We start from the raw sequence: 15,835 nt of genomic DNA on the forward strand, positions 1-15,835 counted from the left end.
GGAAAATGTTAGGAACACCTGAAAGTGAAAGGAGCAAAGAAACAGAGATGAAAAAGAGAAAGTAAACGGATGCACACACACACACACGCTCAACCACTTTGTATACAAGCCAGACTTGGTTGAGGAAAAGGACAAAACAAATTTTAGCTTTTCAAAGACACCACAGAAAAGCGGCTGTGAGCGCTACTTTCAGATTAAATGACTGACCCTTTAATACTGCAATACATTCGTACTGTATGGATTGCTTGTTATGTGTGCAGAGCAGCATTTCAAGCGATCAAGATTTTCCAACACTTGCAGTTGTAACATTAGCTTACTTCATATAAAAATCAGATGTACACCAAGCCATGAAATGAGATTAATTATCCGTAGATTGATACCTAATATAGACATGAAAAGTATTAAAATCAACTGATGTTTTCGTTTTCTTGTTAAAATCTTGCATTTTAATAACTTTTCGCGTTTGCAATTTTCCCATTGCAGTAGCGAGCGTCCTAGCGGCCGCTAGCGGCCCTAGCGGCTTCGATTTGCCAATCATCGTAAGTAGAGAGCTGAGCCAGCGCGCCGCGTCCGCGGGCAGTCGTAAATCACACAACACCCTTAGCGACTCCCGCGGCAGCAAGCGCGAAGCTCTTCACGGGCTCCGATCGGGCAGCCAATTTCACTGAAACAGGCATTGCAAGGTCCATTTCGTGTACCGTTCTTGCCACATGCGCTAACTTGCGCTCGATAAATTTTCCTTTCAAAAAATCAGAAAACATTTCAATTTTGAAAAAAGTGAAGTTTCGATACTGCCATATTTTGCGCAATGTGGATTAAGTACAAAATGCACCAAAGGTCACGACAAATAAGTGCGAAATTTCGACTTAGCATGCCGAACAGATCGTCCTCCTCGGGCTACTAGCGGTAGGTAGCAGACGCAAACCCACGTACAGGATGGCAAAAGTAGTTCAGGTTTGTGATTTGAACATGTTGTTTGCAGTACGGCCGTATTACTTTTGAAAAGAATGATATCAATGCACCCCTGTCATAACTGCTACAGCTAGCGATCGTCGCGAATGGGCTCAGAAATTGAGCACACTGCGTGTGTAGAAAACGATGTACATGCGCTAGAGCGCCATCTAGTGCTGAATGGCGAATGCTAGTAACATAATCAGTGTTCTTCTATTCGACTTTGAAAATTCAGGAGCTATGCAGTTATTTTAGTTACCCAATGCAATAACTAGGGCAAGCTTGTGCGTGTTTAGAAATCATTTGATGGAGATGACCCAGCTCACCTGAGGTGTGCGAAAGTACACTAGCACCTTGAATGGGCCTAGTCTACTTTCATTAACAAATTAAATCTATCAATATCAGCAGTAGGCTAGCTAGCAGACATAATTCTAAATCAAAACAGAATATTGCAGGAATGCAGTGTTTCTAAATATTCCCTTTTCTACTAGAGTAACTGCGTCAGTAAGCGGCCGTGCAGCCGTTCGCGGCAGGTACAACATACACGGTAATATACAGCTAAACACAGCATTGCACTGTAACATGCACACTACACATATACTAACACACTGGCAATCAACAAAAACCAACCGATAAAATGGGCACAATCTCTGACGAAAGTGAAATTTTCTCACCTAAATGACAACATATCGCATCCAAATCGCATCCAAAATGAAGTTTTCGGTACTTCTTAATATAACAGTTAAGAAACAATGGTCCAAGAAACTGGATTTTTTTTCGTTTTCTCGATGTTCATGGATTTTGAAAACATATCCTCACGTAAAATCGAATTTTCGCGAGCCGATGTGGGCCGCCATTTTTTTCAGAAAGTGGATGTTACCATCGAAAAAAATGAGAAAAACACGAGAAAGACATCAACAACACCGCCAGAAGTGCGATCTTGTTTGCGGCCAATGCATGTGCGCACGCTATTTTCACGTGCTTTCGCAATGGGAATTGGCGCTTCCGCAATGTTCGCGAGACGTGTGAAGGCGTTCAGCTAAAGATCGCGGAGCACGCGCGTATTGCATAGGGATTGTACATCGTGCCGCAAGCAGAAATACTACGTCGCATATCGCCCTTATCGGCGAAAATTGTGCCGGGTTTTGCCCTGGTATTATCATGAAAACTGTGTTGGTCAATGGTAAGTTTCTTTCATGAAAACAACTGCGTTAATGAATAATCTTGTCTATGATATATGAAATGGTTGAAAATAATTTGCCTGATTTGTTTACAAGTTGGAAAAACTCTTAACAATGCTTAAACTGCCGCAAACGGGATATTTTACTCTAGATTTCTAGTCTACATACACACAGTTTCTATACTAGAATCTCAAACAGAGTACAGTGAGTGTGACTTGAAGTTGAAGAAAACAGGGCAGTACCAGCTCAGTAATTTACATTACAAGGGAATCCAAATAGAACACTAACATTAGGGCACGATCTCGAGTGTCCAGTGTGCGGTGGTCTGGCGGCATGAATGAGCTTGCAATCAATGCACTAGCTAGCCTACTACGAGTAGGCCTACGTACACTGTGCAATAAATTATCGTATGGTCCCTGTTATGTCGCAAGCAATCCCACTGCACCGGAATTCACAGTCACAAGACCTCGTCACTCGCTCAGCTTGCGATTGATAAATTCACGTCTTCAGTAAGGATAACTACCACCTCACTAAGCATAAATATCCCTATGCACTTTACAGCAAGGTTACAGTTATATGAATATCTACGAAATACGACAAAATAAGGTATAATCTTCGGAAAATCCAACTTTGAAACAAATTTGACGACTCACATGTACTCGCCGCCATATTGACTTCATACACGATACAGCTAGTGCATACGAAGGGCCCGGATGTACGTATAACCTAGTCTCGAAATGACAGACGCAAAGTTGCCTCGGATGAGGGTCACCGCACATGCACACCCATCACTTTCGCGCCGTTCTTTGATTGCCACAATCGCATGATACGTTCTATATTTCAACAACTGTGGGAAACCCCAATCAACTGTTGCAATGAACGCAACTCCGGCACATTTCGCAACTTGCGGTGGCTAAAAGTACGGTCTGCTTATCATAATAGGCCTATCTTAAGAAAATTTTAACTCATGGGGGACTTATTTTATTATTATGGTATACGTATCCAAGCTGGATACTATTATGTATCACCATAATTATTTTGTTATGTATCTCATTCATTTTTTTATTGAAAAATACGAAAATAAATTGAAATTGAAATAGAAAATTGAAAATTAAAAACTGATTTTAGGTCCTATCCTATAAAATGTAATTGGACTGGATAATTTTTGATTGATGTGTAATATATAAATGTAAAGAACGACTTTTAGCTCTGAAAACGTATGTGTGGGTTTCGTTTATAAGTATTGTACCAATAGATATGAAGTATTCTGTCTGATGACATTGAATTTCTACTTGACCAACAGAGAGTTTTAGACCCCCAGATCTATTGGCTTTGAGTGTTGGATTTTTATTGGACCAACAAGAGATTTTTCTGTTTTACGGCAATGGACCAAATTAGGCCACTTTCCCTACAAAATCAACAGGTCTGTGTGAATTCGTCGCAATTTACCAGGCCTATATACTGCAATTCTCGGTGTTGGCTCCCCAAGACCACTATTATAGTTCATGACATTGCTAGATGACCAGCTAAGATCCGCAAGACGGAGTGAACTGGAGTCAATCGTGCCGTCCAAGCAGAATACTTCGTCTTAGGTGTTCAGAAAGTAGATAATGCATGAAATGCAGTCATCCGAGGTACTCAGTAAAGTAGCTCATGAACTACTTGGCACATAATAGTCACAGACGCACTCCCACTGGCCCTCCCAAATCAAAGTTTCCTGCGGGGCCTTTGCTTTCCGCGGAGCAAAAAATAAATAAATAAATAAATAAAAAAGCCAGTATCGAAGGGATAAAGTTTATTAAGTCATTATAAAGTTTGAATGATATAGGCCCACTCAAAGTCTGTACTGAAACACGCTATGTTTTGGTTACAGCTTGAGGAAAAATTGAACAATCTGTCGAAATTATTAGACATGAATTTTGGGTCAATTTCACCTGTTTGCTGCCCTCTCTAGATAGAAACCCTGCAACAGTTATGATGTCGGAGAAGTCGGGGCAATTTTGAACGGAGCGTCCGAATTACCTCAACTTTCATTGAGTAGGCCTACATTGGCCGAATCGACATCTACGTTTGCAAAATCTTTCCTGTGGAATAAAAACAAACAAACGGGAAATTAAGAAATTTGTTGAAGGGAGGGACATTCTTCCTACACCACAATGCTATAATTAAAGCATTATTCATCATCATCATCATCATCATCATCATCATCCTCATTCATCATGGTGGACTTTTATAAAGTGTTCATAATAATAAGGTACCTAAAGAGATACTCGTGCACCTTATAAAACAACAACAAAATTATGATCATTGCCGGCGCCACGTTTTGAAAAGTGTGTGTGTGTGGGGGGGGGGCACTTTATATTTCTGGTCAGATGCCACTTCCGCGTTTCATCAGCTGACAATCGAAAAAAAAAGGCCGTTCCCGCGCTTCATCGGTTCGCAAACGTCAAATGCGGGGGGTGGGGGGGGGGGGGGAGGGGGGGGGGGGGGGGGGGCAAAGTGATTACGCTCTATATTCCGGAAAAAAAAAGTAGGGGGAGGAGGGATCTGAGCTCTTCGCCGCCCCCCCCCCCCCCCTCCCCCTCCCTTTCCCGTTTCCACCGGCTCTGATGATCATGATCTAACTTACTGAATGCAGGGGCCTTTTTTTTACTTGTTGCTGTTGTGGTTTTTCAGCGTGCTGGCATTCAGCTCATAGTTGACTGGGTCAAATGTCAACGCCCCCTCCATCAGCCACCACACACGCACACACACACACACATACACACTTTTTGTTTTTCAGTAATCCTTATTTGATTTCTATTATTTCACATAACAAAAAACATTCATCTTGAATGTATAAACATAACAATCAGCAATGTATAAATAAAAAAATGAAAAATAATAAAAAAAATAAACACACACACACACACACACACACACACACACACACACACACACATATCATATATCTATTTATCCATGATCTGTCCTTTAGCATAATCTTCACCTAATTATTAAGCAGAAATATTCAAGAGCAATGCATGATTATCATTATGGCATTCCCCTGTGTACTTTGACCAAATGTGAAATTTAATTTTCATGAAGTATACAAATTATAACAAGGTACTGACCTGACATATTCACTGAATACCTACATTCAGGGGCGGATCTAGCTTTTTATAAACGGGGGGGGGGGGTTGGGGGCAGTATGCGAGGAAGCGTAGCGACCGAGCCCGAGCGAGCGGAGCGAGCGAGGGGGGGGGGGGGGGAGGAGGGTGGTGTCCCCCCTCCCACAGTAGGGAGAATTTTTGAAAATCTGTGTGTGAAGATAGCGTTTTCTTGCATCTAAAACACCACTCTTTTTGGTATAGAGGTCATTGCCATAAATAGAAAAAAAATAAAATTACAAGTTTAAAAAAAAAAGATAAGATTTTTAAAAAAATGGTCCCCGGATTTTTTTTTTTTTTTTTTTTTTTGGGGGGGGGGGGTGGGTTGCAACCCCCACAACCCCCCCCCCCTCTAGATCCGCTTCTGTACATTTTTTTATCTCCTTTACAAACAGCATATTGTACAGTATTGTCAAATTTTGCTCAGTAATTTCCCCTCTCTCTGAGGCTGCGTTTATCATCTTTCCCCTGTTTAAACGGATTTCAAAAGCCGTTTCCAAAGCCCTTTAGAAACGGCTTCCAAAATAGTTGCGTTTATCAACTCTTCGCGAACACGATAACTGGCCTGTCACTGCACAGCTGCATTGCGCAATTCGACCCGAGGAGAAGAGGTCATATAAGGCGTGCATTGTTCGTAACTGCAGTACAAAGCCGTTTCAAAACAGCTTTGCATTTATCTCGTTTCAAAAGGCTCCTAGAAACAGGTTTCTGGAAACCTGTTCAGGAAACCCGTTTCGGAAAGCACAAATTTGCGGCTTTCGAAAAGGCTTTCCGAAAAGGCTTTCAAAACAGCTTAGCGTTTATCATCTCGTAAAAATTCCCCGAAAGCCGTTTGGAAAACCTGTTTCTGCCGAGAAAAAGAGTTGATAAACGCAAATAACATATAATAATCTGTGCACACACAAACACCCACATACACACACACACGCACACACATTCTCTCTTTTTCTCTCTGCCTTTCCTGTACTACTTTCCTGCAACACTGCTGAAAAATGACACACACGTACAGTGCACTTCTCCTTTTTCATAATGAATGATAAACGACAAAGTAATAAAAGTGTATCAACACTGCAATAATCATAAAAATTATTCTCAATTTATTTACAGTGATTTACAAATTTTTGTTTGCAAACGGCAATGATAATAATAAAATTATTCTAAGTACATGGCAATGAAAAAGAATAGAAAATGAAATGCTTTCACACACCAAATTTGCCTAAGATTAACATCTGTGGTGAACTCATACGATGCAGGTTTTCACAACTATGTTGAAACACACCCAAGCGTATACCACAGTGATAACACAGTGCACTTTCATGTTAGATTCTTCTGTGCAAATATCAACACACATGGTAAGCCTTGGGATGTTCTGTTGATAGTGTTTTTGGAAATTAGATACCGTATATATGTCAAACCATGGAGAAAACAGTATCAATGGATGGGTGGTGGAGGGTGACAACCAGTTGAATGGTTAAGCTTTTTAAATTCCTGAAATGCATAAAGAATTGACAGAAATTTAACACAAAAGAAATGTTTTCAATGGACCATCCTAATATGTTGCTGAATATGACAAAAACAGAAGTGTGCTACTGCTGATAAAAAGAAGAAGTACAGTGTAGAAGTAGAAGAAGAGGAGAAAAAGAAGACACAAAAGAAACTAAAGATTTTGAAGAAGTAGAAGACTTAAAAGGCTTTATACACATCACATTACACATGACCCACAACAGATTGAAAACTCCTGAATTTGAACAGTTCAGCAACTGCTCAGTAGCCATGTCTTATGCACTTCACAGATAATCCCAACAATCATGTAGATTTATGACATTGTAGAAACACTCAAGATCAAAATGTAGCACAAAACATGAAAATACTGTATCAATTACATCTTTAATTAACAGGGCTGTATGAAACATATTTTTTCTCTTCTATGTTCACTTGATTTCTATTGCAATATAATTTCATCTGGAAAATAAGCTACATGTAAAATAAATTCTGCATCATAGAGTGCTGATTTTTATTTCACTTAACGGCATTATTATGTGTGTACTCAGAAAAGATACCTAATCTGAGAACAATTAGGCTTTATTTAGTAATAGCCAAAAGTGACAATAGTATCAATTCAAATAAAGATTAAACATACAGTGCACTACGTGTAGCTTTAAAAGCCCCTCAAATGGTACATAACTATATACTTATTAATACCGTAAGTCATCGAAAGACATGTTTAATGTACAAGTGCCAGTACATTTGGTATATATGCAAGTAACAACAAAATACACATTACACTTTCAATTCGGTATTTCAAGATATTGCAATATTGGTAACTTAGTAAAACACACATAGTATACAACACGATAATGCTTATTTAGCCAAGTGGTACAATTTTTACTAGTTATGCATACAATGATGTGCACAACAGTGTCACATGTAGACATACATGTAAGCAAGGCTGTGTGTAAGTGGTAAAAACATAAACAAAAAGAACAACTCAGCAACATATATTTCTAGTACTCTATCCTTACTAACTTGGGTTCTATTCATAGTTAATGCACTGCTTGAAAGAAGTCCCGATACAAAGCTACTTGAAACTGAAAAGTAAGATACTGTCCTCACTCCTCAGTAACGCGGGTGAAATTTTTCATTTTACTTGTACACCCCTAACAATAGTTCACCATAAAAAACTATGAGGGGTTTTATCAACTATTTAGAAACTTAACAATGCAAAGTGATGAACTATATCCATTTCATTGTAGATGCTTGCAGGAAATCACAGAATTTTAATGCACTGTAAATTTGTGGGCACTAAATCTCTCACACAAGTAGGCTTCAGCCTACTTGTATATGCTTCTGTTTTAATGTCCTTGACAAGCGTCAACCTTTTTATCTGGTAATAAGCATTCCAAACGACGCCAAGCAGCGAATCATAAAAGTGTACTAGTCTATGACAGTGCTTTTCAAAGATTATATGTACAGTGTATTCCTTTCCTCTCTGTTTTTTTTTTCAAACTTATAGCACACTATGTGCAAAAGTGGTCACATCTACTAGGCCTACAGCAATACTTGTCATGCATATGTAAAGCAGACATTCTTTAGGCACATCTACAGAGCATGCTACAGGTGTAAAGGGACTTGAACGTACAGTCTGGATGAGTCACTGAATGCTGACCGTACAAAGCTTGGAAAGTAGATGTAGGCTAACAAGCCCACTTAAGCCTCGGTCACAACCCATCGTGCATGTTTCTAGTCCCTACGTGTTTTGAGAAGGCAAAGGCCGCCACGTTTTCCTGAAAATGTGGGGAAAATGTGGCAAGAGTAGGAAGGGAGTGCGTCACTCGCATGGTTGCGCAAAGTGTAAGTACATGCCATAAGCGGTCACGTCCATCATACATTGCACACATGCTATGTTGTACGTGCTTACAATGTACAATTTCCATGCGACCGCCACGTTATCATACAGAGAATGTACTTACACATGCTGCTCACGTATGTTGCACGTGCGTGCAAGTCGGCTGAACAGAGCACGCCCGTCACCCATAGGCCCTACTGGGGGTGAATCTGTAGCCCGACCGCAGCTGGAACGCAGTGAAAGTTCTACATGCACTAAAAGTTCAACTTCATGTCTACGTGCTCCAAAATCCATACTGAGGCGGTACTTACTGCGTACGGATCCCCAAATTTTGCTCACATGTTTTCAAGTAGACAGCACGACAGCGGGTTGTGATCGAGGCATAAGGTATACATGTATACAATGTGCCTTTAATAGTCTGACATGAAGGATATGGTAACACAAAAGGGATTAGGGGATTGGCTAATCTCTATTCATTGACAATCAGCCTTGAGATCTTTGTGCCAATCCCAGAAGAAAGCACTCCAGCATGCGTGTGCCACTCAGCAAACACAACACATCAGTCGTTGTGTGTATCAGGACATGATTCTGCACTATAATAAATAAAATACATCACTTGATTGGAAAATAAATTGTCTGTCCAGTACTGGCACAATTAGGACTGGAAGGTACATAATCAAAGAATTACATGTACAGGTTGATCTGAAAACAGGATCTTCCATGTGATATAATTTTTCAGAAAGTGCTTCTGCTATCATCAGAATTGACAGTGAAAGACAGGTATGTATCAATAAGTAATATACATGTATAAACAAGCTTTCAGTGAGAGTTACAGATCATGCATTATTCTTGATCCAATTTCAGTATTATTTTTTTTTCTTAAAACTTTACAAAGTATACATCCATACTACCTTCACGCAATGTACTTCACCAACTGTCCTCAAACATATGATATAAAATGGTATATGACCCGCTCTGCCTCAATAGACTTTTCCTTTCCATTTAATATCCATTTGAGTGTCTGAATGCTCTTATAGTGATACAGTGTACATCATGAATAAGTGTAGTATATTGATATAATGGTGGGTGCATTGTTTTGAACTATTATTACAAAATTCATATGATAAGATGTGTTGGTATGGCGGAGCAATAATACACTACTGTGCACTCCCGATATAATGAGCATGGACATGAAGAAATTCTTGTTATGATGAAGTACAAATTCAGTTCCCCAAGTTATCATCTACAGTATATATCGTATACATTTTGCGGTTCAGCTAGAACAAAATATTAATATAACAAATGGCGACTGCTGGTCCTGAGGACTTTGCTATAATGAGAGTCGCATGTATGAGTACATACAGTTGCTTTACAGGGAGCACCACCTTGACTTGACTGCCATTTCACCTGGACTCACCAGATGTACCCACTGAGACGTGTTAATGCAGTGTGAAATGCATTTTTTAGTCCACACTGTGCAAGAGTGAACACAAAGATATAAATGTGCTTTCATAGCTCGGTTGATTATCACCTGACAGGGTATAGGGTCTAAGTAACGCCAACAGGATTGTGGTGTCACAGGGAAACATATCTGAATGCTCTCACATCAATACACAGTAAACGTTGAATCAGTACATGGTGTGTGAACATGTTTGAAAGCATCCCATGTCTGGTGGCATTGAAAACAGTCTGCTGGTCATTTGCTTGGGGGGGGGGGTACATGGAACTAATTGCATACTTTTTCAACTACTGTTCCATAGAAATAGAGTATATTGCCATAACATACTGTTTTGACTCTGTAAATCTGGGACAAGTCAATTCAAATACCAGTGGATACTTCAAGCAACTTCATTATAATACTATAGTTAGTTATATGAAACAATTTTTGTTTCATGAAATTGCAAATCTCAAAGAAAATTGCACAAATACAAATTGTACTTCAAAATGATGCTAAATGCTCAGTTCTACTATTCTGCAGAGCTATACTCTGGCTTGAAGCAGGTGCTCCTGATTAACCTGAATATGATCAAATTTAACACCTGTACTTTCAAGACCTGGTAGCTTGCGGGTTCAAGGGCGGCCCAATTCATTTGCTGCCCACAGGGTACATTAAAAAACACCAAGAATACAATGCAGCACCAGTCAGTGAATATGTGCATCCAAGCATACACTAATTAGCAATGGTCGACTCTAGTCAAGATACTAACGATCCATGTGCACTTGTACAGAGATCAGTAATAACGCTGTACACAAATTCGTTATGGGGATTCTGAAGTGTAACCCAGCCGGGCCAGCCTCCCACTCCATGGTATCCCCATGCTACTGGGCTTTTAAGGTGGAAATTATAAAACCAAGGAGGTTCAAGAGAATGGAGTCACAAGTGTCTTATTTCCTTTGCTAGATGTTCGATGCCGCCGCTCAAAAATATTTGAAGCATGTGCCAAACAGGATCTGCCACGCAGATAGGAAGACAATTGACTCGTGTCTCATTGCATAATCACCAGCCACTTTCAAAGGAAGATATGTCTTTGTGATGGTAACTACTTTTCGCTATCCCTTCTTATAAAAGGCAGGTGGTACAGACACGAGGATGTGTGAATGGAAATTGCGCAAAAAATGCTGAAATTAAGATGAAAATTACTCGACTGGGCATACCCGGGCACTAATATGATATATCTATCAATAAAGAATTATATTTGAAGATTATTCCATGTTAGTTTTATTTGTCGGAGTTAAGCGGAAAAGTGATAAAACCAGCTTTCCAGGATGGTACAATTTTAAACATTTTCACATGGTACAACTCTAATTTACAATTTTGCACAAATTTCTGCACGGGATTGACTTTTGTTTTGTAAACATGCTTTATTATTAAGTGAAATACCATTTCATTTAATAAATAAATGAGCAAAATATGGTCAATATTATGTTAACGTTCAAAATGAATCTTCAGATTGCTCAGCAAGACGGCGGCTTCGAACATCTATCATCAAAGGCACAAATGCACCTGTGAAATTCTTTTGTACATCAATAGAAATCTGACAACTGTTTGAATAATTACAGACAGTTGGATCTCCAACTCTTAAACCTCCTTGATAAAACAGAAGAATATTAACGGGGCACAGCTCGATACAACCATCCTAATTGGTTTCAAAGCTGTGGCCACACACACACAGCATCTGTAAAGTGAAAAAGTGACTTCCACATTTCTCTTTTGCATCAAACTTCCATGTGATTGTGTCTCCTTGGGTTCATCTCTTCATCGATACGCCAGGTGATGCAGACTTCAAACAGAAATAAAGTAAATGTTTACGTTGAAAGACGACCTGTCAGTGTGGTAGTTGACTTGATAGTGCTGGTGAGGTTTTGCAATGTGCTTCAAACACTAGATTCTGGATTTGATGTTTGACTAGCCTCTTCAAATTTGGGTCTTTCAGGTGTCTCAGCTCACGGCCAATGTAACGGGCGAAGATCATATCATCGTCCTCAGCATCTTCCTCACTGTGGCTGTGCCAGGACGACGTGCTGTCTCCCCTGGAACCCTCTCCACTAGGGTTGGACCTCTGACCGCGCAGTGACACTCTCGGTGGGGTGGTGCTAAACGACCTTTCCAAGTCAGTCTTGTCGGGCATCTGCATTCCAGGGCGGTTGCAGACTTGGTGGTGGTCAGACAATGGATGGACCTCTGTCCTCGCTCGCTTCGTTCCGCCGTCCGTCACGTGCGAACCTCTCATGGGCAAGTGACCATTGTCGTGGCCATCGCAGGGATGGCCATCAACTAGCAGTAGGTCATTATCGGTGCTAGTGTCGGGCGCTTGTCCAACCTTGTACTCTTCCCCAGCGGAGCAGTCATACTCTAAATCGTCATCGATGCTTTCGTCAAAATCACCAAATTCATTCTGTGGAGACATGTGATAGAAACATCCATCAACAGTGACTGCTTTTGATGCCACATTCTACAAATTCTACACATTATGCAATGTACTCTTCCAGACCATAATAGAGTAAAGAAATGTGCCAAAATTCATGAGGATGTGGTAATTTGGCTTACACACATTTATTGAGTTGTTTACTTATCACATTGCTGCAATTACATCATATACTGTAATACATTATAAATACATTTTGCAACAATTTGCTGCTTCTCATGTGTTTAACTTCAGCACAGGAACATGTTGGCAACAACAGACCATAGTACAGGGTAAGTTTTGAATGAATTTGTCTGAAATCCAAACTCAACAGCATGACCAAGAACTACAATTTTCCATTTAATAGCAACAAGCTCTAAAAGTCAGTTCCATAGCACAAAGCTGTATTGTCACTGCGACAATATACACATATCATATTTGACTTATTCTTTTTCATATTTTGTTGTGGTTTCAGTCTTAATTTTTGAAATTCTTGGAGTTTTCAAAGTAATTCCAGTGGCAAAGGATACAACACTACCAACATCTTCCTAAATGGAAGGAATAAAGCCAATCTTACAAGAGTTGAAAGATACAAAGTTGAATCATCTCTTAAGACAACATGAGAAAAAAAGAAGTAATCACGGCTCCTGCTTGATCCTTTAGTCCTTTGTATCTTTTTTTTCCTGCCCTTATCATCAAAATGATTAATTTGGGAGGGCTGAAAGATAAGAAGATCCATATTCCATTCATTGCAAGCCATTCTCCCCTCCCATTTCCATTAAGAAAAACAAACAAACAAAAACAACAACAACAACAACAACAACAACAAAAATATCATGACAAATGCCTACCATAGGACTGTATTGTGGCAAGTCAGTCCTTGGATTCCTCAGTGAAACAAATTCATCCAAGAACTTGAGCTGTTTGTAGTGGACCCATTTGATCAAGGAGGCTGGGTCATCCGTGACGCCTTCGTTCAACAGCTTCACCTCTCTGTGCTTTTCCCGCCGAAACTGGGAACGAAGGTTGACGATCTTTCTGTAGACATCATCACCTGTATCCAAGAGGTTCACATGGAGTAAAGAGAAAGCTTTTCATACCAAATTGATATACAGAGAACATATTATTAGTGCCATTTACCTGAGCATTCATTTGTCTCTGAACCATTTCAGAAGCAGCAATTGCCATAGATGGGTATTTCATTCTTTTCTCAGATTTACATGTATGTGGCACATTTGCAATTGTTTGGTTAACATACTGTACCATGTATAAATCTAGCATAATGAGTGATTTGGAAAACATTTCTTGCCTTGCCCCTTCCTTCCTAGCAGGACTTACTCCCTCATTCCCCTTAAAAAAGAAAAAAAAAAGTCAATTCTACCCCTAAATCATTTAAATGCTTTTAGGGTTAAGGTTAGGCTTAGAGTTAGGAGGTTCAATTTCTTTTGATTTCTTTTGAAATTTACAGCCCCAAAATTACAAATCCCATGTGCTCTTTACTCCACCCCACTGAAAAAAAAAAATGCTAAGAATGCCAGAATTGAAGCTGAATAGGTCATATTTAGTGGAGGGCACAATTGAAACTTTCTCCAACACGCTCTTTCCTCTTCATTCATAGAAACTGTGACTGGACACAGAGCTCTGACTGATATTTTATTCACAGAGCCAATCAGAAGAAGTAGATCACATTGGGATGATGACATTGGGATGGAAGAGGCAGTTCAAGTCGAGAAAACCAATGGCAGTGTCTATCTACAATGTACATGTAGTCTATATCAATTCTTTAGTTTAAGACATTAATTGAAAGTGCCTAATCTGAAGTGGAGAATCATCCACTAATTTTAAGAGTTTGTAAACACTTATCAGAATTTAACATTTGATATTCTAGTTTCCACTACATTGTAAATTTATTTTATTTTTGTAGAAAAACTGTAGTGTTACAGGGCTTAAATTTACCCTTTGTTTCGGTTTGGCAAAAAGCCTAAGGCCTTCTTCCTTTTTTTGTTCCTTGCCAATGCCAATGTCAATGACAATGCCAATAATGGGCTTGGTTTGCAAAAACTCTGAAAAGGCTTTAAATTTTATAAGCAAGGAACAAAAGGAAGAAGAAAGCCTATACCAACGCCTATCAATAATTATAATCCAGAACTTGGAAATTATTTGTATTTCAAAATTTTACTAAGTACCCCATGAATCATATTTTATGCACGATTGCACGTAAATTTACAACATGGATGGAAATCTTTCTGGTAGCCATCATAGCCGTGGCTTGAATGATCGGATCAGACCGCATAAATACGTACGTGTGGGACTATGATACTGTAATCCCACACACTACAAAACACGTAGCCGGTGCAGCTGGCGAATACGATTTGTTTACTCACAAGAAATTTGCATGGCCCCCGCAATGCTCCGCAAGGCTTCCATTCGTAGCTCCTTATCATTGTACTCCCTCAGTGATCTATTATACAGGCATGGATGAGCTTTGAATAGTGTAATAAGTTTATCTATTTTTCTTGTGGACCACAGCACCTTCTTCTCCCCAACGTTGGCCATGATCACCAACGTTCACAGCACAGCATGCAGAAAACTGAAAAGCAGCTAGCGATCCCAACATAAACAACAAAAGCAACGTTCAAGCAAACAGTACAACGCGTGCCTTGCGTCTGCCTTGAGCTTGCGTCACACACCGACATCTCAGATTGGACAGCTACGGCTGCCAGATGACGTTTTTAGTGCATTGCTTTGTTTTGTTTTGTTTTGTTTTGTATTACACTCGTGTTATTATTATTGTGCGTTTTTTTGCGTAAATCGTGGTTGCATTAGTAAACATTGTTGCCGTTCATACTTGAAATAGGATATTCAACTTACGTTCTCACAACTAAACTACGCTTAAAAAACAAACAAACAAACAAACAAACAAACTAGAGTCTCTCCCATGTAAACGAACACTAGCAGGCCTACGTACCAAAGAGGTGCGCTTCTGGGTCTACGGGTCTAGGAAAAAAAAAATGGATTTGAACTTCGATCCTCTCCAGCTCCTCAAGTGGTGTTTCCCATGAGAAAGTTATCTATTTGACAACTAAAGATATTGTCATCAGTCTTGGCTGTTCTTTACTTTCGTGATTTTGTTTTGTTTTGTTTTGTTTTGTTTTGTTGGCTATAAACTTGGCCTTTGGGATCCACGACTACAATCATTCTAAACGGCTTTGCGCTTCTTAGCAGACTTTGACTTCGTCACTTGCGACGACAATGACAATGGCAATGACAATGCGGATGGCGATTACATCATTTTTCGTGTTA

General features: G+C 39.6%; 2 protein-coding genes across 2 annotated transcripts in view; both read right to left on the reverse strand.

The window, feature by feature from the left end:
• The window catches only part of LOC140238217 (E3 ubiquitin-protein ligase HUWE1-like), a 94,515-nt gene extending 91,678 nt beyond the window's left edge, over window positions 1-2,837 (reverse strand). Inside the window, exon 1 of the mRNA XM_072318157.1 lies at window positions 2,786-2,837. The gene's annotated coding sequence lies outside the window, so the exon portion shown is untranslated. The remainder of the gene's footprint in view (window positions 1-2,785) is intronic.
• Window positions 2,838-11,953: 9,116 nt separating this feature from the next.
• LOC140238229 (uncharacterized) lies at window positions 11,954-15,097 on the reverse strand (the record flags this gene model as incomplete). The annotated part of the gene is made up of 3 exons (XM_072318168.1): window positions 11,954-12,523; window positions 13,384-13,586; window positions 14,917-15,097. Coding segments are annotated over 3 exons (954 nt in total), but the record flags the coding sequence as incomplete, so codon positions are not given.
• Window positions 15,098-15,835: the final 738 nt, after the last annotated feature.

The sequence above is a fragment of the Diadema setosum genome, chromosome 2 (genome assembly GCF_964275005.1).
Source record: "Diadema setosum chromosome 2, eeDiaSeto1, whole genome shotgun sequence".
In the NCBI taxonomy this organism is placed as follows: Eukaryota; Metazoa; Echinodermata; class Echinoidea; order Diadematoida; family Diadematidae; genus Diadema; species Diadema setosum.